Source organism: Myotis davidii, unplaced genomic scaffold (assembly GCF_000327345.1).
Source record: "Myotis davidii unplaced genomic scaffold, ASM32734v1 scaffold657, whole genome shotgun sequence".
NCBI lineage: Eukaryota > Metazoa > Chordata > Mammalia > Chiroptera > Vespertilionidae > Myotis > Myotis davidii.
Genome location: NW_006287917.1, coordinates 274,732 through 301,212, shown reverse-complemented (window position 1 = coordinate 301,212; position 26,481 = coordinate 274,732). Strand labels below are relative to the sequence as shown.

The following is a 26,481-nucleotide window of genomic DNA, read 5'->3' as shown; positions in this document are numbered from 1 at the left end:
CCACCATGAGAAGCAAGGAGACCTGTATTTCAGCTGTGATAGTCACAACATCAGGCTGAGACAGAGCGTAACGCTGGAACTCCAGGCTTCAGTCAATCTGTCACTCGCTGAAGGTGAGCCATTTCCACAAAATACTGAAAATCTACACTTAAGGACACTCGCCATTTCCCAGGTACTGAATAGTTACACGTTACACATTTGTGAGCATCATGGCTACAAAGTATGGCTGAGAAGCAGGACGTGGATTTTTATTAAAACATGCTAAATCAGATATTTAGCTGACTTCTACTGTTCTTTGTGTTTTCACCACTCTGACAGTTGCTATAAAACACTTAGGGAAGAACTAAAGAAATCTAAAACGGGTGGTTTTAATCCCCAGTTCACATGAAAACACAATTTATTTTTTTCTCTTTTAAGTATGCTTATTCTTTAATTTGAGTTCATATTTTTGAACTAAAGAAATCTAAAACAGGTGGTTTTAATCCCCAGTTCACATGAAAACACTATTTTTTTTCTCTTTTAAGTATACTTATTCTTTAATTTGAGTTCATATTTCTAAAAAATTAAGCTACATTATTGACTGATATACTGCAATTTTTAATCAACAGAATTAAAATTCATTTCAATGAAATGTCTAGCAATTCTTCTGATGATACTACCCTTGCTTTTAAGTCTACTTTCCAATTTATGTAGCTTTTCATTAATTGAGTTATTTGTAGTATTTCTCCTTCTCTTTGTTCCCTTCCATTTGTCCCCTTTTTAAAGAGTCTTATAGAATAAAGCCCATTACCCAACATCAAACATGATGAACTTTATTAAGATTCTGCTCAAATGGCTATATTGAATATGATAAATCCTTCAGTGCAAACAATAAACATGAATTAAAATATTACTGCGTGATTCCCAAACTGACTTTAATGCAAAGAAAACAGAATTCTTAATGAAAACAACTATAATATAACATAGCTATAGGTTATTCCCTATTTATATAACCACAAAGTACATTTGATTGTAATTATGGAAGAAAATCTCTGAAGATAACTAAAACAAAATAAAATAAGACAAACAAACAACTCCCCCATACACATACACAAAGAGCCTGCTACTGGGGCATGTGCCCTTGACCGGACTTGAAGCCAGGACCTTTCAGTCTGCAGGCCGATGCTCTATCCACTGAGCCAAACCAGCTAGGGCTCAAAGGCAGTATTTCTTTTCTTTTCTTTTTCAATCCTCACCAAAGGATATTTTCCCATTGATTTTTAGAGAGTGGAAGAGAGAGGGAAAGACAGAGAGAAATGTCAATGTGAGAGAAACACATTGACTGGTTGGCTCCTGCATGTGCCCTGACAAGGGCCCTGGTCTGGGAGGAGCCTGCAACTAAGGGTCGAACCCGGGACCCTTCAGTCTGCAGGCGTGAGAGAAACACATTGACTGGTTGTCTCCTGCATGTGCCCTGACAAGGGCCCTGGTTTGGGAGGAGCCTGCAACCAAGGGTCGAACCAGGGACCCTTCAGTCTGCAGGCCGAAGTTCTATCCACTGAACCAAACTGGCTAGGGCTCAAATGGCAGTATTTCGTCTTTTCTTATGACTGAGTATCATCCCACTGTATATATGTACCACATCTTCTTTATCCAGTACTCTACTGAAGAACATTTTGGTTGTCTCCATGTCTTGGCCATGGTGAATGATGCTGCAATGAACATAGGGGTGTATATATTTTTGCGAATAAATGTTTTCAAATTTCTCTACCTAAAAATTATATTCTTTTAAAAATTTCTATTTTTATTATATTAATAAATTCTTAAATGTGAAGAGTTAACTCTATCTCATATCTCAAGAATAAAAGTAAATGATTAAAATTGTTCTTAGAAAAATCCAAGTAAATTAAAATTGTTCATAATTCTTATATTAATCCGTCTTTAGTTTCCCAGATTATGCCTATTAACTATTTAATTCGTATCCTGTTCTTTATTTGGTCATAGGAAAAGCAGCTAAGTAAACTGATGCTTCATTTGTTAAGTAGCAAAACTTTTATTTTTTATTTTATTTTATTTTTTTTATATATTTTATTGATTTACTGTCCTCTTAAGCAAAATGCCAACCAGAGGATTTGCTTTCTTGTTAAGTCCAAAGTCGAATCCTTAAGAAAACGGTAGTTATCCAAATACTAGGGCTAGGTCTATTAACAGGGCTTCTTAAAACAATGTCATTAAAGCCACTGAATGAAGGGGAGGATTTTCCACATAGTGACATTCTGATGAGCTGATTAATGATGTGATAAATGTCTGAACAGGATTTCCTAACAGTAGGAAATATATCTTAATGAACACAAGCTTTGGTAGACTTCCACCCACTCTTCCTTTCTCCCATTCAATCAACAAAAAGACTCTGAGGCTACCAGAACTGGTTAACATATTGCACACAATTCCATGAATTTGGGTTCCCTGAACAATCAATTGTGAGACATTATAATTAATTATTTAAAAACAAAGGCAAGGAAAATAAAATGCTCTCCAGTTTTAATCCAACTGTTTTGCATATTTACTGTGACAAGTTCTTTATTTTCCCCTTTGTGGAAAATAGCCCAGCTGTAATCCTCCTCAATATTCAGATTGTAGCAAATGAGATAAGGATTTGCATAACATGACAAAAAGGTATGCAAATATATTCCTGGGCTGAGAATAAAATAAAATCTTCTTGCTACCACTAAAAAAAAAAAAAAGGAAGAAAGAAAAAGTTAAATACAGAATAGATATATAAAGGTGATGCTGATTATGCTATTCTTTTATAATCTAAAAGTCCTTTATGTCTAGATACATGATCACAGCCACCTAATTAATACCTTTAACAAAAGCCTAAGAAATTGTTTGCTGGAGGAACTCAAGGTTTTACCAACTCCTACTCATTTTTTCCTCCCAGGTAAATCCTTACCTTTGCCTCTCCACATGAAAATGATTATTCTAACCTCTCGAATACCAGATTGTAATGGGCAAGTAAAGAAAATGAGATAGCAACTCTATTTAGAGTGACAACATTGCTCTAAAAAAAAACACTAAAAAGAAGTTCTTGGCATTTTTATTAATAGATACAAACTTTCTTCTTTTCCTCTTACTGCTCATATTGTACTAAATTTGCAAGTTTTAATTCTTTTTCAAAAAGCACCGAAACGAAATCCTTGAGGGACCTGAAGCAGACCCATTAGAGACTTAACCGTAGGTTTTACAATGACTAGTATAATGTAACGTAGGGAGCTACAGAATAAATGTTGCCAAAAAAACAAGACACTATTTCTATACTTAAACTGAAAACTAAAACAAGATCAGTAAATGATTACACCATAATATTTATGTGATTTTACAAGAAACTCAGAGTTATCTCATAACACGGGCAGTGTTATAAGTGAGTACACATGAGAAAGGCTCTACCAAAGGACAAATCTTTCTTTACTCATACAGTCTGTAGTACTTAGAAGCAACAGGTTACAATAGAAGATATCAAATTGGATGTCAGAAAGTGAATCCTCTACCAACTTTCCATCTCTGTTCTTAATTCCTTTTTTGTTTTCAATTGAAAAATGAGTCAGATGAGTTCAGTGATCATTTCAACTTTGAATCTCCTCTGAAGAACAATATGCTTAAGGACAGGAAGGGAATCTTGCCAAAGTCACTGTTATGGAGGGAGGGTGGTCCTATATCTTGGTTCTCCTGGGACATTTCTGGTTTACGCCTTTTAGCAATCTGCTTAATTTAGTATTCGTCTCAGAATTTAATTTTTAATTAAATGTTATTAATAAAATATGCTGGGGGTGCTATGGTTGATATAGAGGAGAACCCTCCCCCCACCCCAAAATTCTGCTTCAAGTAAGTACTTGACCAGCTGTGGGGAGTGCAATAAGCAGGTGGGCTGTGGCTGTCAGCTACATCAGGGTCTGCCTCAGGTGCTTGGGAAAACATACCTTTCCAAGAAAGGCTCCTATCCAGTGGCCGAACAAGGCAGGGTATTTTAGCTCCTTGCAGGCAACTCTGATGGGCAATATTTGCTCCAGACCTTCTTACCAGTTTGGTCCAGGCTTTGTAGAGCCTGCCTGGCTGTTCAACATCTTCCTCCATCCAGTCTTCCTTCCTACCTCTTCCCTCCATAGGTGTTGATACCTCATATGCATTTTACATTCACTTACCAGTAAATTACTTCTCAAAGTCAGTTTTTGAGGAACCCAACCTGTATGTAGAGTATCTACTATGTTCTCAGCTACTATTAGGTGAGATTCATATGCACATAGTTATGTCAGAATAAACCATTTCTTTCCCACCCATTTTCAGAGGTAATGTAACTAATACCTTTGTTGAAAAAACAGGTGCTCATTGTTAAAATGAAATGCTCTCAGACATAGATTCCTTTGTACAAGTAACAACATTTAGTCTGGGCCAATGGGGGAAAAATAAGCTAGTATCCCTGCAGGTCCACAAGGTATACTAGCCAGTTGCACCATGCCCTGTGTATCTCAGCATTCTCAACTGAAATGCAGCTTTTGTTCTCCTATGGTCTCTAGCTTATATTCTCCAGTTAGTAAGGGACAGGTACCTGTTTTATTTCTTTTTTTCGCTCTCCTCTCTAACTCAATTCCCTATTCTTTCTTTCTTTAAAATTAAATCCAGAAGGAACTAGGTTTAATTTTAAAGAAATAAAAATTCCTCTTTCTCACTTCTCCTCTTAGTCATTTTCTACCCATCCCTTATTGCATAACAAAAACCCCAAAATAGTTCCAAAACACATTCTTTTCTTTAAGAAAGGTAATATTAGGAAGGAAAGGAAGCTGGTAAAGGCTGGGGGTGAGGTCTCTGAACACATACACATTAATAATTTTTATACAAATACAAAAGAATAGGGTGAAACTATTAGGGTTAAAGAAGAAACAATGGCATGGATAAATAAGTCAATTTAAGACTAACAATAAAACATGGAAAATATTCCTTTCTACCTAAAAGTACAAAACAACAAAAATAAATTAAGAAAAATACTATATAATAAAGAGGCAATATGCAAATTGACCATCACACAAACACACAAGATGGCTGCCCCCATGTGGTCAAAGATGGCCACCACAAGATGGCTGGCAGGGGAGGGCAGTTGGGGGCATCCATGCCTGCAGGGGAGGACAGTTGCGGGGGACCAGGCCTGCAGGGGAGGGCCATTGGGGTCAACCAGGCCTGCAGGGGAGGCAGTTGGGGGCAATCAGGCCTGCAGGGGTGGGCAGTTAGGGGCAACCAGGCTGGCAAGGGAGGGCCGTTAGGGGCAATCGGGTTGGCAGGGAGCAGTTAGGCGTCGATCAGGCTGGCAGGAGATGGTTAGAGGGTGATCAGGCTGTCAGAGAAAAGCAGTTAGGGGCAATCAGGCAGGCAGGCAGGTGAGTGGTTGGGAGCCAGTAGTCCTGGACTGTGAGAGGGATGTCTGACTGCCTGTTTAGGTCCGATCCCTAAATGGGCAGTCACACATCCCTCGAGGGGTCCCAGATTGGAGAGGGTGCAGGCTGGGCTGAGGGACACCTCCGCCCCCATGCAAAAATTTCATGCACCAGGCCTCTAGTATTAATATAAAAGAGGGGAAAATGTGTATGGATAAGGGGATTCTGAGAGTGGCAACGTATGTTTAGTCCAGTTATTATTCCTGAAATTGAGGTGGATTCAGGGAACAACCGGGCCAAAGGTAACATCAACTGAAGCCAAAACTCCATTAATTTTCCATAAGCCCTTACTGTTATGGGTCTACTATAGTAATGTTTTGGTTTCTCAGAAAATAGTGTCACTTTGGAGTCAATGTTTAGCTCCCCCAAAGTTGAATTATTTCCTTTCTACAATGCAGAGTCACTCTAGCAATGACTGCAGGATAAGAGGATTATTTTACAGTTTAATTTTTGACATGTACAAGGGTCCTTTCTCTAAGGGATGTGACCACCCCTTTTTAAAGGGGTTCAGATCTATGAACTGACTCAAGTCTGGGAAATGGATGAAGGGCTGTGATTCTCTATTGAGATGATTCAAGTCATGCCTCTATCTGCTAACCCTAGAGCTTTCGTACAAATTAAATTATAACTTACGAGGTCATCCACCTATTTGAATCCTAAGGACACCATGGTCTGTCAGTCAACACCAAAGATCTCTACACATCAATCCATTCTGATCACTGTTTCAGCCATGCTGCCCATTATGTTAAAAAACCCATCTCAACTCTATCAATTAAATGCTGCCTCTTAGCCCCTGCCTATCAGAAACCTCATCTTCTCCACTGCATTCAAGGAGCCCGCTTCAGTGACGGCCTCTTTCACTTGTCATTCTCAGCCCGTAATCAGCCACCACGAGCTTTTCCAGAGTTCCAGAATGCCTGTCAATAATATATTTATCAAAGCTGTAGTGAAGAATTCTTCATGAGAATTTAGCTAAGGGGTTGACAAGCTGTCATAAAATTTTCTCCAGCATTCCAGTCTCTCTAGGATGTTAGATAACTTCATCTACAATTATCTAAGAAGTCTATAAGCATATGCTCCAAAGAGTAAATATGTCCAAGGATTTCAGATGAAAAGAAAAAGAGGCCATGGCCAATTTGCCTCAGTGGATAGATCCTGTGGCCTGAAGGATCCCAGGTTTGATTCTGGTCAGGGGTACATGCCCAGGTTGTGGGCTTGATCCCCAGTAGGGGGTGTGCAGGAGGTAGCCAATCAATGATTCCCTCTCATCATTGATGTTTCTCTCTCTCCCTCTCTGAAGTCAATAAAAATATAATTAAAAAAGAAAAAAGGCATTAACTTTTGTTTTATTGATATCTTGTTTGTATATTTTTTAAAATATATTTTATTGATTTTTTACAGAGAGGAAGAGAGAGGGATAGAGAGTTAGAAACATCTATGAGAGAGAAACATTGATCAGCTGCTTCTTGCACACCCCCTACTGGGGATGTGCCCACAACCAAGGTACATGCCCTTGACCAGAATCGAACCCAGGACCTTTGAGTCCGCAGGCCGACGCTCTATCCACTGAGCCAAACCGGTCAGGGTCTTGTTTGTATTTTTTATAGTGCTTATTTAAGAGTAAGAAATTTTTTAAAGATAGATTTGTTATAGCCCAACCGGTGTGGCTCAGTGGCTGAATGTAGACCTATAAACTAAGAGGTCACGATTTGATTCCCGGTCAGGGCACATGCCTGGGTTGCAGGCTCCATCCCCAGTAGGAGGCATGCAGGAGGCAGATGATCAATGGTTCTCTCTCATCATTGATGTTCTTTCTCTCTCCCTTCCTCTCTGAAATCAATAAAGAATATTTTTTAAAAAGATAGATGTGTATAGTATAGTATCACAAACATAAAATATCTTCAATGGTACTTATGACTCACAGTCTCTACATTATGGCTGTCTGCTCCTCTACCTGCTGAGGAGGACACAAAACTCATGCAGAAACACACACACACACACACACACACACACACACACACACACAGAGAGAGAGAAATTAAAACAGAAGGTACAAATTAATTTTCTTCATAACATTTAGGAAATCCTATTTAAATATATAAACAAAATATGCACGTCTTAAAATTTATTTTTTCAGCAAATATTTATTGATCATGTACTAAATATCAGATACCAAGTTAGGTCCTTAATATGCTAAAACTCCAGGAAAGAACACATATGCAGTATCAAAAGATACACACACTAAAAATAAATAAGTGCTATGTGCAGACTCCAAGAGTCCAAAAGAACAGAACAGCCAACTTTGCCTGGATACATTTGTAATTAAAAATAAAAGAATCAGCAAAGCTTTATTTTAAAAACGTGAAAGAAACTAAAAAAGAAGTCCTTCTGATACATGGTACTCGAAGTGAATAATTTTGCTAACATTTTTGCTGTTTTCTATATATTAATATCTATGGCAGAGAATTTAAAATTAGTAGTCAGACTAGAATTTTGAGCAGAAGGAAATGTTATTGATTAAACCATCCTTCATTTACCCACTCTCAACAAAATTTTAAGTACCTATTCTTTACCACATACTTATTCTCAAGGGCAGCCCTGTTTACCACAAGGAAATGTTAGCACAACAAAAGAATAGCAGTGCCATTACAGCTACTTGTAAAAGAATTTAGAATGTAATTACAAAATTACTTGAAAAGGGAATGAAAAGCTATTCTAGGGATTCAAAGAAATTAATGGTTTGTCAAAATGTAATGTATTATTTTCGCTAGGAAAAGAAATACGTACACTAATCTTAGAAAAACAAAACACTTCAAAAAATAAAAAGCAAAAGAATTAAAGGGCAGACTTGGTGAAAAACATCTAAACCAACTAGAAAAATATAGAGTATACATTTTCCTTTTCTGAAAAGTTTAAATCAAGTGAATGTTTTCTTTATCACCATGGTGATTCAGTATTGAATAACAATAGTTGCTATTTAAAATATTGCTTTCAAAGCAACCTCAAAGGTATTCAAATTAATATTATTTTATTATTTTTTTCTTTATTGATTAAGGTATTACATATGTGTCTGTATCGCCCCATTGACCCGCCCCCCCACCACCACTCATGCCCTCACCCTACTGTTGTCTGTGTCCATTGGTTAGGCTTATATGCATGCATACAAGTCCTTTGGTTGATCTCAATACTGTTTTAGATAAATCAGAAAATCTAGTTGCAAAACAAGAACATTTCCTCTTAAAGACATGGATAAATCTGTTGTTAAATTCAAATGAAAATGGACTGCAGTTCTAGAAAAGAAATAATCAGCTCTGGTTATAGAAAACTACCTTTTCTATAAATATTGAGGTAAACATTAAAGAAATATAAAATACAGAATGTCATACATGTCTTATACAAGAAAAAACAAAACAAAACAAGCCCGCCCTTGCAACTCAAGATGAGAACCTAATGAGCACAATTAATACATAATCAGAGCTAATTAATGAATGAGAACCTTAATAGGAGATATAAACATAAACATAAAAACCCTATACTTGGCACATATCCTCCACTATATTCCCTGTGAAATTCACTCAATTTTACTAAAATTGATCTATTATCATTCCTACTGCATGTGGAATTAAATGACCCATATTCTAGAATTTATTTCTCTGAAATGCATTGCCATATACAGTTTCACATCAGCAATGAGCTGAGAAAGGAGAAAACAACTTCCTCAATGCAATACATTGTAGGTGAAGAAACTAAAAGCCAGACAAGTTGGCTGACTGGCCGAAGGTCATATACAAGAGGCAAAATGATTAAAAAACAAAACAAAAACAAATCCCCAAACCCTCACAGTCCAGCGTTCTTTTCACTGCATCATACTGCCTCATTCTTGGGAGAGAAAATACTGTACTCCCTTTTCACCCCTCCTCCCTCCCTTAATTTCTTTTTGCCTAAGGATTACATAATAACAGGAAAACACAGCAGGGTCATATACAATCTGTATGCCTCCACAATTGGTGCTGTTAACATTGTAAGGTCTGAAGGTAGGCATGCAGTAAAACACAAAGGAAAATTATTTAATGGATCTTTTTAATTTCAGAGGAAGTACAGCGATAAAAGTCCATTTCTTTCGCATTCATTATTCTGGCTCCTACTTGTTAAACATACTATTTTTAAAAAAATCAAAAGCAGCTTTTGAAAGAACAGCAGACTTCCTGGCCTCTAAATACATCAGTGAATCAGTCTATTGCTGACTTTCTTATAAAATACAAATTCTCTTCTGTTGCCACTGAGGCTAACTACAACAAAAAATGATGGGGGGCGGGGGTGGAAAAAAGAACAGAGCTTCAAGAAAAGTGAAAGCAAAGAACAAAGGTATTTTTGGATAGACACATTATTGCTACTAAGCTTTCCACAATCCACCTTTTAAGGAAAATATTATATTTTCATTTGTCACAGCAAATGCACATTTTTAACAATGTAGGCATTCAACAAAAGGAACACCTCAAAGTGATCCAGGCTCAGCTTGATGCTAATTCAATTCCTGCTTTCTACATAAACCCTGAATACCCCCTGCGTGCACATACTCAAAAAGGAACAGGCAATTTTATCCAAGATCCAAAGAAACTGGAGGTTTTTCTTTTCAGTTTTTATAACGCTCTAACCCAGCGGTTCTCAATCTGTGGGTCAAGACCCCTTTGGCGGTCAAACGACCCTTTCACAGGGGTCGCCTAAGACCATCCTGCATATCAGATATTTACATTACGATTCATAAGAGTAGCAGCATTACAGTTATGAAGTAGCAATGAAAATAATTTTATGGTTGGGTCACAACATGAGGAACTGTATTTAAAGGGCCAGAAGGTTGAGAACCACTGTTCTAACGAAAATCTCTGGGCAAACAAAATTAATAGCATATGATGTATGGTCCTTGGAAACCTAGCAAAACCAACCATGAGTGACAGTCTTCTCTGTTCTTAAATGCAGGACCTCCTGGTCAAAGCCCACACCTACAAAATGGTGGATTAAGGAAAAGCAAACACAAGAATTCACTTCCTTTGTTAGGTTGTTTCATTGAAAAAATTGGGTTTTCTTGGACACCTCTACTAGGACTGCTTGTCCTTCCTTTAACTTACACCTGTCCAAGATTTAATGGCCAGCTTAGATTCCCATTCCTTGAAGAGGCCTTCGCAGACTACACCTACCAGTACTAATCAGTTTCATTTTTTAATTTCAGCAAAATAAGGTTAGGTACTGAAATAGAGGATCTAACTTTTTTAAAATATATTTTTATTGATTTCAGAGAGGAAGGGAGAGAGATATAGAAACATCAATGATGAGAGAGAATCATTGACTGGCTGCATTCTGCACACCCCACACTGGGGATTAAGCCCATAACCAGACATATGTCCTTGACAGAAATTGAACCAGGACCCTTCAGTCCACAGGCCGATGCTCTATCCACTGAGGCAAACCAGCTAGGGCTGGAATAGAGATTCTTCATCTCCTGTAGAATATAGAATAAAGTCTAATTTATTCAGTTTGATGCTCAACATTCTTTTAAAAAATGACTCCATGTTTCTGCAGCCTCTCTCCCAATACTTCACTGTGAATTCTTTTGTTTTTTTAATATATTTTATTGAGTTTTTACAGAGAGGAAAGGAGAGAGATAGAGAGTTAGAAACATCGATGAGAGAGAAACATCGACCTGCTGCCTCCTGCACACTCCCCACTGGGGATGTGCCCGCAACCAAGGTATATGCCCTTGACCGGAATCGAACCTGGGACCTTTCAGTCCGCAGGCCGATGCTCTATCCACTGAGCCAAACTGGTTACGGCCTTCACTGTGAATTCTAAGCTCAGCTGCATTAACATCAGATTGTTTCCTAATGACATCATGCCTTCTATTGAAATCGGTGTTCTTTCCTCGTATAGTACACTGTCCTGCCTAGAAAGCTCCTACTTTAACCTGTTTTCCAGCACAAGCAAGTGCACCTTACCATGCTCATATAAATTTTAAGATTTCCTAAGATAGAATATGTTGTTTCCTCCTAAAGAACCCTAATCATATATCCTTGAGAGTAAAATGTCAATATTTTGCATCCACACCAGTAATGGATATTACCAACAAAGGCAATCTTTGTCAATTGATAGTATATAGTTATTCTTATTAACATTTATTTCAATACTAGTATGATTTACTCTGTTCACATAGTGTATCCATTTCTTTTCTCAGCTTATTTCCTTTTGAATTGAAATAACTCTTTACATATTGAAGATATTACTGGGTAATTTCTATATAAGTTTCTATTTAATTCGTTTTTTATTTCTAACATAATTAATAAATATTTATATAGTGAAATGTAGTTACTTTTCTCTGAGAATTCTTCCAAGATAGGATGGTCTTTTACTTCAAGAGATTGGTGATTATTTACAGACTAGAGGACCAATGCCAAAATTCGTGCAAGAGTAGGCCTCCCTTCCCCCGGCTGCTGGCACTGGCTTCCCTCTGGCACCTGAGACCCGGGCTTCCTTGGCAGCCCCGACTTTGGCTGGAAGGTTCATCCAGAAGGATGTTCAGTCTAATTAGCATATTATGCTTTTATTATAGATTAACATTTAAACTTAAAGTACTTAACCTATTTGGAATTTTTTGTCATTTAAAGATTTGATTTTTTAATAGTTAAGTGCCAATTGTTTATTTATAAACTAACTAGAGGCCCGGTACATGAAATTTCTGCACTCTGGAGGGTCCCTCAGCCCTTCCTGCACCCTCTCACAGTCCAGGAGCCCTTGAGGGATCTCTGATTGATGGCTTAGACCACCAGGGGGAAGCTCCTGTGTTGAGCATCTACCCCCTGGTGGTCAGTGCATGCCATAGTGACTGGTTGTTCCGCCATTTGGTTGATTGCATATTAGCCTTTTATTATATAGGGTAGTTCATATTGATTTATGGAGCTTCTTTTATCAAATGATATGTGTTTCCATATATTAAAGGTCTATTTCTAGGCTATTTTCCTTTGTTAACATATTCCTTGCTCTAATATCATAGTACTTATAGTATTTTCACATTATAGGAGGCAGTATAGTAAATTAGCACATGCTTTTGCATGAGATGAGCCTGAGTTCAAATCCCAATTCATTCACTTAATAGCTTCATGTTCCTTATCATATTATTAAGCCTTGCAAATTCTTAGCTTGCTTGTAAATTTAATTCATTTTACAGCATATTTTAATAGGGCCAATGCTATCTTGTTATTCAAGAATTTCTAAATTTTCTTGTTATTTTTAATTATTTTCTTATGTTTCTTTCAAATAAATATTAATGTTATATTTTTGTTTTGAGTTTTGATTTTGATTGAAATTGTATTAAGCCTATAGTTTATTTTGGGATGAATTAACAGTTTCACCGTATTCAACTTTATATCTAGAAACACAGCATGTCATTCTAAACTATTGTATTTTTTAAAAATATCTTTCATTTTCTTCATATTGCTTGATTCTCAATACTCATTAAAGTTATATTAATTTTTTTCCTGTGACTTCTTTTTAATATGGAAAACAAAATAATCACCAAATGAATATATTGGAGAGGCTCAGGGAATGTGAGAGGTTTTCATTGTAAAAGCCAACTCATCTTGTTAAATAATAAACAAATATATAATAAATTCAAGTAAAAACCTCCTTTTAAAAGATGGTTTAGAAAAATACTGCCATCTGTTCCTGCCCTATGGGGAAAGCAGGAATAGAAATAAGGAATATTTATTTGTGTAAATGCATTTACAAACCTCAAAAAAGGATAAAAAAGGTAAGTTCCCATTTCCATTGGGTTTTGATGTTGGCCCTGGTGGTCTTTTCCACTATGCTCGCTGCCAACTTTGAAAGCCTATGGGTGAGTGCTGTATCTCAACCAGAGAGGCACAATACCCCAAACCACCACTGAACAGTCCGCCATTCCAGCACCAACAAGAGATCTGCACTGTTATTGTGCAAGTGAAAGCTCAGAAGACTATGACACAAATGACAAGAGGGGGAAGAAAGGAGGAAAATCACTTGACTATTCCTGAAGGACAACCCCACATTTAAAACACCTTTTCTTATTTGTTCCAATTGGAGGCATAACTTTCTGCTAGGTATTATCATAGAAATTATATTAGAACATACTGGGATATGCAAAGTTTTCTGTGTGAATTTTCTCTTCTTTTTCTTCCCTCATAATTATGTGGATAACCCCAACATGTTACTAGTTTCTCAATACTATGCTAACAAAAAATTATAATCACCTTCTACATTTAAGTTCTTCTTTATGACGCAACAAACCATTTTAACTCTTCTTTACTAATTCCACTAACTACTGTACTTCTTAGTCTAGGTCCATTTCTTGGGGTTCCCTAGCATTCCATGTCCATTATTTAATTGTCACCTCCAAGTTTTCTCAAAAATCTCATTTTATAGAAGAGTTTCGTTTCCCCATACTAATTATGTATGTTTATGAAACCCCACTCTCCTTCTTCATTAAAGTTCAAAAATCATAATAAGAGCAGTAGAATTTTTGCTTCATACTATTCCCAAAGTTCATTTTCTCAATTGTCTTTGAAAAAACAGAGGATAAGTACCTTACTTTCGTATTAAGATATGTAATGTTTTTGGTGTGTTCATATGCATGACATTAAAGAACCCTATCTGCTTCATTATAATCCATCAAGTCACAATTTTGCTTTAAAAATTACAATTTGTTTAGGGAACAAGAACTAATTCATTTACATCATTTGTAAAGTGCTTCGCAAGGGCATTAAAAAATTAGTACTTAAAAATGTTCCTCTCAATAATGGCATAAAACCCTTGCCCTCCTGCCTCCTTTGAAATTATTTAGTCCATTAACACTAAAATGACCTGGCAAAATGACATATGCCTTCCTGGCCACCTACTACATTACTGTCATATTTTTGACATTGCTTGAGAAATTACGTTACCAAGAAAATTCCTTACTATTGTTATTTTCCTTCATATTGTATATAGTAAAATAAAACAGAAAATGGTAGATAATAGAGAATTTGAACTTCTCTTAGGAACAGAACAAATCTTAATGAAAACATAACAATCTGCAAAAACAAACCACTTTGCTGTAATAACTCTATTTCCAGGTCCAGAAATTATGTAATCTGCTTATTTTCAAGAATAAAAAATAACATTCTTTATTGGCCAGAAAACAAAAATTTTGTGTTTTTCTCCATTTTCGGAGTCGTAAAATGACTGACCTAGAATAAAACTTTATGAATAGTGAACTCCAATCATTTACTAAGCACTCTCTGTATTTTCAGTGGCATTATAAGTGAGCTGTCAACTACTAAAATATGATAGCATAGATTTCATGTTCATAAACTGAGAAACCAAGGAGAAAACAATTTATTTTATATCCTGAGAACAGATGGTCATTTAAATTGTAATATAAATTTTTCATTTTCCTGATAGAAAAATTTCATTGATTTCTGAGTTTATGAGGAATTTAACACCAGCTCATATTCATTGACTGACTTAGTATAATAGTAAATAAGTTATGCTAAATTCTTTCAAGTTAATTAATTGTCTGCAATGATTTCCACATTCACAAAAGTTTAGAATTAAATATAGTGATTCACTATATAAGTAATATACACTTGAAGACATAATATGTTAATCCTCATTTTGACCCAGATCTACCTGGATGGATACACAAGTAATTTGCATATGTATTTGCTAACTCATCTCTTTCTGCTATTCACAGGCCAGAACAGTATGAATTTAATCACTCTCAAAATTTTGGGGGAATTTAGAAACAGGATGACTTTAGAAATAGGCCCATTGCCATGTGCTTCTTTTTACTACCAACTCTCTACTTTCTGGTCTCCAATTTATTCAGTAATCCAAAACAGTCTATACCATCCCCAAACTTATCCCTGGAATTTTCCCCATAAGATGGCCTTTATAATATTAGCAGTAATGCCACTCGCAAAATTATTGTGTAGTCCTAGTCCATTCCTGACACAGAATTTTTTTCTCCTTAGCTTCCTTGACATGATGACAAATCTTTAATTTGGCATCTTTGCTTCTAACCTGGTCTTTCTCCTTTCCAATCTGCACACAGCCATCACAGTAACTCATATAAAGTGTACATTAATTTCGTTTCCTGTTTAAAAAGCCTTCCATTTTTCACCATTATCTTTAGGAGGAAAGACCAAGCTTCTTAGCGATTCCCACAAGCTCCTGCATGACATGACCTCTGGATAACATCCCAGCCTGGCCTGCCAACACCATGACATTTTCCTGGCACTTCATGATCCTTCTGAGCCACTAATTCAAGCTATTTCTCTCCCTGGAATAAACTCCCACTCTGAGCAAGTCCTATTTATCTTTAATACTCAGTTTGGCCCGAAAAACCTCCCAAATCTTCCTCGAAGTCATGGCATCCTCCATTTTGGTGGGCACAGTATTACACTGGTTTATATAGCTGACCACTGCCCCACTAACTTGTACGTTATCATGAAGGAGAGGATATGCCTCCTCCCTCCTCCTCCCGCTCCCCCTTCCTCTCTCCCTCTCCCTCCTCCCTTCCTCCCCCACTTTCTCCCTGTCCTTCATAAATATTTACATTTATTATGAACAATCGTTTTAATAGGCCCTTGAGTATACTGATATGCAAAAAGAGATACAGGTTCGTACAATGATAATGCTTATAGCCTATGGAGAAAACGTGTTACACCAATGTTCACACTTTCAATGTATAGTTACCAATGGAGATAAGTGCTCTTAAGGAAAGAAATACAGTGGTGGCAACACATGTAAGAAACACCACCCAAAATTGAGGCTTCTCAGACAAAGTTACTTCTGAGATGTGATTTAAATATACTAGATACATGTGTGGGTAGGGTGGGCAGGAGTGGTGGAGAGTAAGAATACATGAAAAGACCAGTGTTGCTGTTGTGCAGCCAAGAAAACAAATTGAGTCAAGGTGAGAAGGTGGACAGAGCCAGAGCAGGGAGGCCTTTCCAGGCTATTGGAAGGATTTTTTGTCTTTATGCTAGGAGAAATGGGAAGCTATTAAAGTGTTTGAAGCAAGAGAAGCTATTTTATTTGACTCATGCTTTGAAGTTTCTATGGCGACAGTGCAGAGAATGGGTTGGAGTTGACAACTATAGTGAATTTAATCAGGAGTAGAGCATTGCTGGTTAAATCCAACCCCCCACCTGCTTAATAGCTAATCTGAAGAAGTGGACCATGCCGGGTTGCGGGGGGGAACCTCACAATTTTTTTGGCTTGTCTCACTTTAAATTTTGGACGATGTATCTCAGTAGACCTCTTGGCACAACCCATAAGCGCCTCCATGCTTCACTCATCAATTCACTATTTTGAATGGTACATGGCACCTTCTTCCTTCTCCTCCCCCATCCTCAATCTCAGTGATAAGAAATAGGATTTCCCTTTTTCCTTCTATTTTCTGCTCTATTTTTAATGTAATTTTACATCCAAACTCCTTAGAATTTGTCCATTGGTGCTTTAGCAAATATTTAATAGCCAGGACTTACATTTTCTTAAACCCCACTTTATGGTGCTTATCGATTTCTGTGGGATAAATAATCAAACTATGAATGATTGAAAGCTCCCAAACTTGACTTCACTGAACATAGAATTGGAAGAGAAGCCCCAGGTGACCCAATAAGCTCATAGGAGCTGGCTCCAACGTACCTCTGGATTTGTCTATACTTACCATCTCCACTTCTCTTACTACCATTATCTCTCAAACCTACTTCAGTCAAGTTTTGTTCTCAACACTCCATTAAAAACACAATTCTCAAGGTCATTAATTTAGTCATTAATTCAGTTTCTGAAACACTGTCCTACGGTGCCCAGGTCTCAGACTTTCCTGGTTTTCCTTGTACCTCAGTGGCCACTCCTTCTCAGTCACCTTTGCTGAACTCTACATGTCAAAATGTCCAAGGGCCCAGTGCTCTGCTATATTACCTTGGTTGCAGGCAGCTCCCTGACCAAGGCCCCAGTAGTGGTGCATGCAGGAGGAAACCAATTGATGTGTTTCTCTCACATTGATATTTCTCTCTGTCTTTCCCTCTCTCTTCCACTATCTCTAAAAAGAAATGAAAAAATATCCTTAAAAATAAATATGAACTGAAATTTCCAGGAGTACAACCACCATGTAAACTGCAGTCTTATTGTATGCTATTGTGTCTAGAATTTAACCAAAAGATGTTCGCCATTTTGCAGTGCTCACAGTGTTTCAATTACATTGGGAGCCTGTATTTAGAACTGTCTTATTTGTGATAATTCTGCATGTGGGTACAAGTCACTATTTCATTATGACTTCTAGTGCAGTCAGGCTTGAAACTTTAAATATTGGATGTAAATCATTTACTATTTATCTTATTTTTTCATCTTTATTGTTGAGAGTATTACAGATGTTCCCCCCTCCTGTCCCCTTCTTGGCCCCCACTATCTGGTGCCTGCCCCACCCCTGGATTTCACCACCCTATTGTCATTTACTTTTCATTTTAATAGTTTCTTTATAATAAGGTTAGCACAATATATTTACTTTTATAATGTATTTGTAGATATAACATCTGTAGATTGTATATTAACAATGTAAAGTGGGCATATAAGATGTTATAAAGCAATGTTTTGGGTTTTACATGGTTGAGAATTCCTACCCTAGATGATCCTATCCAGCTTCAAGTTGTTAAGTCCGTGAATGTACTAATGATTCCCAGGTTTAGATTTCTAACACAGAATTCTCCCTGACCTCTAGGCTCACATATGGGAAGGCCTATTCAACTTCACTTCTTGGAAGAGGCATCTCATGTTCAAAATGTGCAAGACTGAACTGTGAATGTCCACTCTTGCCCTCCCCCGCGCCCCCTACCCCCCAATATGCCACAAGGATCTTTATCTCAATAAGCAGCATCACTGTCCACTTACTTAGCTAAAATCCTTGGAGTTACCTTTGATACCTAAATTTTCTTATACCCCACCTCTAATGTGTCAGCAAAACCTGTCAGATATACTTTTAAAATCCATTCATTTCTCATGACACAATCACTATCCTTTGTGTAACTAGTATTTTCTCTTATCTAGGCATCAGCAAGAGTTCCTCTTGTAACTCACTACTCAGGCCCACTCCCAGCATATTCTCTATATAGTAGCCAGTTACCACTTTAAAATGTGAGTCAGACCCTAATCAAAATCCTCCAATGGGTTTCCATAACATCTGTAATAAAACTAGTGTCTGCAAGTATCTATCTTATGTGATCCATGGGTATTTCTCAGACTTTATTCCTTGTAACATTTCCACTTACTTGGTTCTTACTGCATTTCTTACCAGTCCTTGAACACAAACATTTGAGTGCTTCAGGGTTTTTTGCATGTCCTCTTATCCCCCCATATAGTACTCCTCTGGATTTTGTGCTCTGTTCAGAGACACTCTGCTGACTCCTGTAATAGTCTGGATCCAGCCAAACCTGGAATGACTCTACATACTTTAAATGGAAGGAATTTAACAAGGGAACTAATGACTAGTGAGGGAAGGACTGAGAAGCCAAGTCAAAAGTGATAAAGAAATCCAGAGAGTAGCAGGAAGCTACTACCACCCACAGGGACTAACTGGACATGGGTAGGTGAGGCTACTAGAACCCATATTTAGAACCACCACTCCAAATAATGACATATTATTCCTACCCACACAACTAAAAAAGTTTGACCTATTTATTACAATGTTCAGATTTCTCACTTTTTCCACCTTCCCCCTAAATTGTCTTTTTAACCAGTCAGCCAAATAAATTTAATAAAATCAATAAGCCAAAATATAAAAAAATAACCTCAGCCTGCCAACCCCAGGTAGTATATATTAGAACAAAATTAATATTCATTCAGATGTAGTCTTCAAAACCAAGTCCTCTTATAGTGTCTGATACCCTCTCTGATCTCATTTTCTACTATTATCTCCCTCAATGTCTGTATTCTGGCTATCATGGCCTCCTTGCTTCTCCTGGAATATCCAAAGTAAAAATAAAAACTAAGAAAAAAATAAAAATGTTTTAATTAAAATTTTAAATTAAAAAGTAAAAAAAAAAAAAGTGATAGGGACTTTGCACTTACTGTTTCCTTAGCCTGAATATACCTCTTTCTGAAATCCACCTTATTTTGTCACCTCACCTACTTACATGTCTGCTCAAATAGTCTGTAACTTAATAACCAATTTAAATAGCACTACCACCTTTCATCATTCTTACTTCCTTACCTTTCTTTATTTTTCTTCATAGCATTTATTACCCTCTAACTTGTTACATATTGATCTGTTCTTTTGGTTTATTGGAGGTCTATACTGACTAGAATACAGACCCTATCAGAGCAGAGACCTTTTTAGTTTTAGTCAATTTCCAGAGACTAGTGCAGAATCTGGCACATAGTATGTGTTTAATAAATATTTGATTATATAGCAAAGTAACAAATAATTTAAACGTTATTTTCCACAAATGCCTAACCATTATAATTTGCTGGCCATACCCAAAAAGCAAACAAACAAGAAAAACAGTATTTCTAGTCACTCCTTTGCAGATATTTCAATTAATAATTCATATTTATTATGGGTTTAGACTAAAGTTTATAATGTGTGAACATGAATTATGTAAAACTCATGATGTTTCATATACTTGAATATAATCCATGATGAAGTCAGTATGTTCAAACTCAGTTTGTATCTCCTCTTCTGGCATGTCCTTAAAAAGCAGCTCAGTATTCAATGGGAGTACTTTGGTTTTTACCATTTTGCAGCAACCAAAAGCTAGTCACCGACATAAACAGTGTAAGGTCGAAGCCAAAACTGTTCCAAAATATGCTGTCATTATAAAATAATGACATTATTATTATTTAATAAGTCATTAACTGGCATACTAAAGGACCCTTTCACAGGGGTCGCCTAAGACCATCCTGCATATCAGATATTTACATTACGATTCATAACAGTAGCAACATTACAGTTATGAAGTAGCAATGAAAATAACTTTATGGTTGGGTCACAACATGAGGAACTGTATTTAAGGGCCAGAAGGTTGAGAACCACTGAGCTAGATGAAGTTTGAGACATACCTGCCTAATAGAGTGATACTGAAGAAAATAAAGACAGAGTTATTGCCTCCTTTTTGGCCCTCCCTTTAACTAAAGCTCTACCTAAGCCTAGTTGTACTATAAATATTAATGTATTATGTGATGAAGGCAAAGAGATATTATATGGCCCTGTTTTCCCACTGTGAATTCTCAAAGTTAACCATAGCTTCTGATTGTAGCAAGATTTTCCAGTAGAAAATATGGGAATGGATACCCAAGATTTAAGAAAAGGCTGTTATGAGCTCTTCATTGCATTTTTATCCAGTTATTGTCAATACACTAATTATTGAATGGAACAATGATAATATTTTTAATTAATTACATGTGAATATTAGGTATATTAATGCTCTTATAGTACAACTCAGACCCCTCAAGAATAAGCTAGAAAAACAGTATTTCTAGTCACTCCTTTGCAGATATTTCAATTAATAATTCATATTTATTATGGGTTTAGACTAAAGTTTATAATGTGTGAACATGAATTATGTAAAACTCATGATGTTTCATATACTTGAATATAATCCATGATGAAGTCAGTATGTTCAAACTCAGTTTGTATCTCCTCTTCTGGCATGTCCTTAAAAAGCAGCTCAGTATTCAATGGGAGTACTTTGGTTTTTACCATTTTGCAGCAACCAAAAGCTAGTCACCGACATAAACAGTGTAAGGTGGATGCCAAAACTGTTCCAAAATATGCTGTCATTATAAAATAATGACATTATTATTATTTAATAAGTCATTAACTGGCATACTATCTCCACTTGGAGTTAATCCAAATGAAAAAAAAACACACACACTTTAAATACTTCACACATACTATGTTTTAATCTTTTACTAAACAAACAAGCAGCTAGATCTGCGGTTCTCAACCTGTGGGTCGCGACCCCTTTGACGGTCGAACGACCCTTTCACATGGGTCGCCTAAGACCATCCTGCATATCAGATATTTACATTACGATTCATAACAGTAGCAACATTACAGTTATGAAGTAGCAATGAAAATAATTTTATGGTTGGGTCACAACATGAGGAACTGTATTTAAAGGGCCAGAAGGTTGAGAACCACTGAGCTAGATGAAGTTTGAGACATACCTGCCTAATAGAGTGATACTGAAGAAAATAAAGACAGAGTTATTGCCTCCTTTTTGGCCCTCCCTTTAACTAAAGCTCTACCTAAGCCTAGTTGTACTATAAATATTAATGTATTATGTGATGAAGGCAAAGAGATATTATATGGCCCTGTTTTCCCACTGTGAATTCTCAAAGTTAACCATAGCTTCTGATTGTAGCAAGATTTTCCAGTAGAAAATATGGGAAAACAGTAGCAACATTACAGTTATGAAGTAGCAATGAAAATAACTTTATGGTTGGGTCACAACATGAGGAACTGTATTTAAGGGCCAGAAGGTTGAGAACCACTGAGCTAGATGAAGTTTGAGACTTACCTGGCTAATAGAGTGATACTGAAGTAGAGACAGAGTTATTGCCTCCTTTTTGGCCCTCCCTTTAACTAAAGCTCTACCTAAGCCTAGTTGTACTATAAATATTAATGTATTATGTGTTCAAGGCAAGGAGATATTATATGGCCCTGTTTTCCCATTGTGAATTCTCAAAGTTAACCATATCTTCTGATTGTAGCAAGGTTTTCCAGTAGAAAATATGGGAATGGATACCCAAGATTTAAGAAAAGGCTGTTATGAGGTCTTCATTGCATTTTTATCCAGTTATTGTCAATACACTAATTATTGAATGGAACAATGATAATATTTTTAATTAATTACATGTGAATATTAGGTATATTAATGCTCTTATAGTACAACTCAGACCCCTCAAGAATAAGCTGCTATTTAGATGATTAGAATGATTATGTGTAACATTACCTCAGACATTATTCAAAAATAATGATACTATGCTCTTATAGTACAACTCAGACCCCTCAAGAGTAAGCTGCTATTTAGATGATTAAAATAATTATGGTGTAATATTATCTCAGACATTATTCAACAATAATGATATCTAATGAAGAAAGTAATAAGCTATTTTGAACAGTTAGATCAAGCTAACAGGCAATCTGTCACCATACATCTGACTTTGATTCTAAAAGAACAACAAAATATTAATTCAATTCAAAGAGAAATCTACTCGGATAATTCACTACACCCCCTCTACCATCATCATTTCAGGGAAAAACCTGAACTACTTCAGAGGTTTGAAGAGACTTCTAAACTTCAATAAATCTTTCACACACTTCGGAGATGCAACTACAGGCCTGGGTAAAATAAAAGGCTAAACAACAAATACAAAACTTTGATACTGTGCTATACGGCTGCTTCATTTGCTTCCTGGACACTCTACAGCTGGGTGTAGTTGATTAATCTTAGAAAAATCGTGCATGTGGTGGTCTTAAACCTGTTCATTAGACCTGTCCAGGCAGAACATATTTCAGGGAAGAAAAAGTCACTGTGGATAATTTCTAACTGATTTTTAAAAAGTAAAAGTTGATATTTGAATTCCTAAGTATCTCCTTAGTATTTACTACAACTACTGCACTTAAAACTGAGTTTTAATCAATTCTTTCAGAATAAAAACCAGTGATCCTTGATCTCAGGAGCAATGTCCCCATTTCCCCTCCATAATGATAATTCCATTGTTTAAAGGCCAGATAGTGGCACAATTATTTAGGGGTTCTCTGCATGAATGCTTGACATTTTTTTTCAAATCAACAAATATTTAAAGTCAATAACCAAGAAGGTCTCTATTAATTGAAAACCAACTGACTGGAACTGAACTCTGAATAAAATGATCTTGTTTATCCTTCAATGACATAGTACATGAAATAAGAGGATAAAATTTAAACTATTAAGTATTCCTAATAGAGATTAAAATAAATGACGACATAATTTATTTTAATGAGGTGCTGACAATAGAAAATATGAAGAAACTCAGTAGCAATAAACCATCACGAAGTTTCTGCTTACACTGATGAATTAAATTATACCTTCATTGTGCTTGTTTCCCTTCAGATGTAGAATTCTACCAATTACTATTCATTACTGAAGTTAATCCTTACCATATTGATATTTGAACCAGAAAAGAACTTCACTTATTCTTGGTTAAAGGGTACAAAACAACTATGGTTACATCAAGTAGTTGTCATAAGAATTACTGTTTCCAAACTGTACCAGTGTTTTTCTAACCCTGTACTATCATGAGCTCTTTGAATGCTATCATATGAACCAAGCCTGGTTTTTCATGATTCCAAGTAGGTCAATACTGCTCAAAGATCTTTTGACTTAATTTCATTGTTTTCCCATGAGATATTTCTCCATTTTCTTCAACTTTCCAATACCCAGCCAGCTGTCCTTTCTATAGACAAAGAATTTTATACTATCATTTTTTAACTGTGTGATATAAGCTTTTCAATTGTTCTTCTTCCTAAAACATTTCTATTTTATTATACAATACATATATTGTCCTTTCCTATTTTTACAAAAATTAGTTCGTCCTTTTCAATGTTCACTTCTCAACCTGAGCTTACAAATCCATTCCTTCTGCTCCCCAGTTTCCATCCCCTCTCCTCCACTGACTTGCTTCCAGCACCATAGAATCTTCCCTTGATTCTAATTGATCCAACTCGCAAGTTATTAATACTATGTTCATTATGATGCTCCAAATTCTTTAAAGGTTCCCTAGCATCTCTATGTTATTCTAATATCTTGCCTAGGCATTCACGATCTTCACCAAGCCGACCTTAAGAGGATTTTCTAGACTATTTCCCAGAACAAAATCTTTGCTTTTGCTAGGCTGATTGACTTACCCTTCTTAAATATGGTTTAATCATTATCTTCCCTGGTTTTTGACAATGCTGTGATTTTCACTTAAACGACCCACTTCTTCCCTCATGTCCCTGATTTTCCAGGTTCAGCTCAAATTATATCTTCCCTGTGAACCTTCTCTTATAGCCCTAGACTACATGTTCTGATTCCCTATAGTTTTCAAAAACTAATTCCTAGTTTAGCACTCAATTATAAATATCTTTATTTACATCTGCATTCATGTTTATGCCTGCATCTTTTCCTCTGAGGAATCAACCTAAACAGTCAAGGGAATATTAAAAATGAATGTTTCTTTTATTTACATAGAACTCTTAATATAACCTCTCAAATAAAAAAAAAGTATTTATTGAACAAATGAGTAAAATACCACCACCAATAGGCCTGCTACTAAGAATGACCACTATTTCAGAGATGTAATGTAGGTGGATACCACAGGAAAGGTCATGCAAGAACTGGAAGATTTGTGTGATATCATCCCCAAGTGTCAATTATTTTAAGAGTAAAACCAACCACCAATTTTAAAATAATGCTCTCTAAAACAAAGGAAAAAAATAGTTCAGTGTTCCCACTATTGCCAGTACATCTGTCAAGTAGGTGGAAACCTATGATTTGCAAACACAGTGAATAATACATTATTAAAATGTACTACATCTTCTAGAATTTTATGCAATATACAGTACTTTCCAAGGCATGGGGATTTTGGCTCTTTTCATTAACCATGATTGTTTTGAGATTAATCCATCTTGTTACATATATCTATAGTTTGTTCATTAGTATTGTTAGGTATTATTCCATTATATGAGTATACCACAATTATTTTTTTATCCATTCAGCTGTTAATAGATATTTGGGTTGTTTCCAGGTTTTGGTTATTACAAATAAAGCTGCTGTGAAGATTTGAAAATAAAAATTACTAATATCTGAAATATTCTAATTCAAAAATTCATCTTATAAGAAGAAAACATAAATATCAAAACTGTATAAGTAAACAAACAACAGCTTAAGAACATATATACATTTCTATACATGCTGGCAATTCTGCTACTTAGACACAAATTATTGTATGATTCATTATTTTCAAAGCATGTATCTTAAAACAATATGTTCTACATACCTGTCCAGTCTCCTACTATTTTAAGGTGGACCCCGAACGTTGCCTTGGTTTCAGTAGGACACTAAAAAAATAAATAAATACTAGAATAAATTCTGAATAATAATTATGTATTACTAGGTACGATTGAATTGCAACTTGTAGTCTCATTCCAAGTCCCCCAAATCAATATCATTATAAAATAGAAAAGCAATGGAATAAAAATATATATAGGTAGTCATTAGTGGAAGTAAAGAGCAATGTCAACTAGTCAATATGACAATATAAATTTCTCTAAAAACCTGTAAGTATTTAAATAAAACAATTTAATATAGTCTCAAACTGCTAGTATATTATATCTTACTATAAATCTTGCTTAAATATCTTCTGAGTTAAAATATTTAAGAGGTCATAGCTTTTACTACAAAGGCAGAATGTACACTAAAAAATTTGATGTCTTTTTCTCTCCTGATATTATCATATGTTTCGCATTCTAACAAACTTTGGAGAACAGAAAAATATAATTCTCAATGTGACTTAAATATCCAACATCCAAAGAGGAAACTGATGCTGAAAGCATCCCACTTCTTTCTATTTCATGCCTTTAATCCTCAGAAGCTATCTGGAGTGATGTCCTCAGAAGATACCTGGAGTGATATCCCCAGGCAGGGGCACCTGGGAGGAGAGTGAGTTATGGTAACAAAAGTAAGAAAAAGAATCAGTGGCCCATGTTTGTCAGATCTAGAAAACACCCACATAGTAAAAATGAGAGAATAGTATAGTTCACCATAAGAAAATGCAGAATCTCCTTTTACTTTCCAGAATCCCAACCCCTTATTCATAATTCCAAAATTCAACAGTTCTGAAAAATGGGCATTTTTATAGGTCGGTGGCAATATCTGACTTGAAGTGATGGATGGGTAATGATGGGAGGCTAATACTTCTATAAAAATTA

The 26,481-nt window shown here is 36.0% G+C and overlaps 1 protein-coding gene across 2 annotated transcripts in view; it reads right to left on the bottom strand.

Moving 5' to 3' along the window:
- The window catches only part of NOX4 (NADPH oxidase 4), a 167,558-nt gene that overhangs the window by 62,866 nt on the left and 78,211 nt on the right, over positions 1-26,481 (bottom strand). For both annotated transcript variants that reach the window (XM_006759759.1, XM_015561349.1), the window contains one exon: positions 25,551-25,611. In XM_006759759.1, the coding sequence (XP_006759822.1) occupies positions 25,551-25,611 (61 nt within the window). The remainder of the gene's footprint in view (positions 1-25,550; positions 25,612-26,481) is intronic.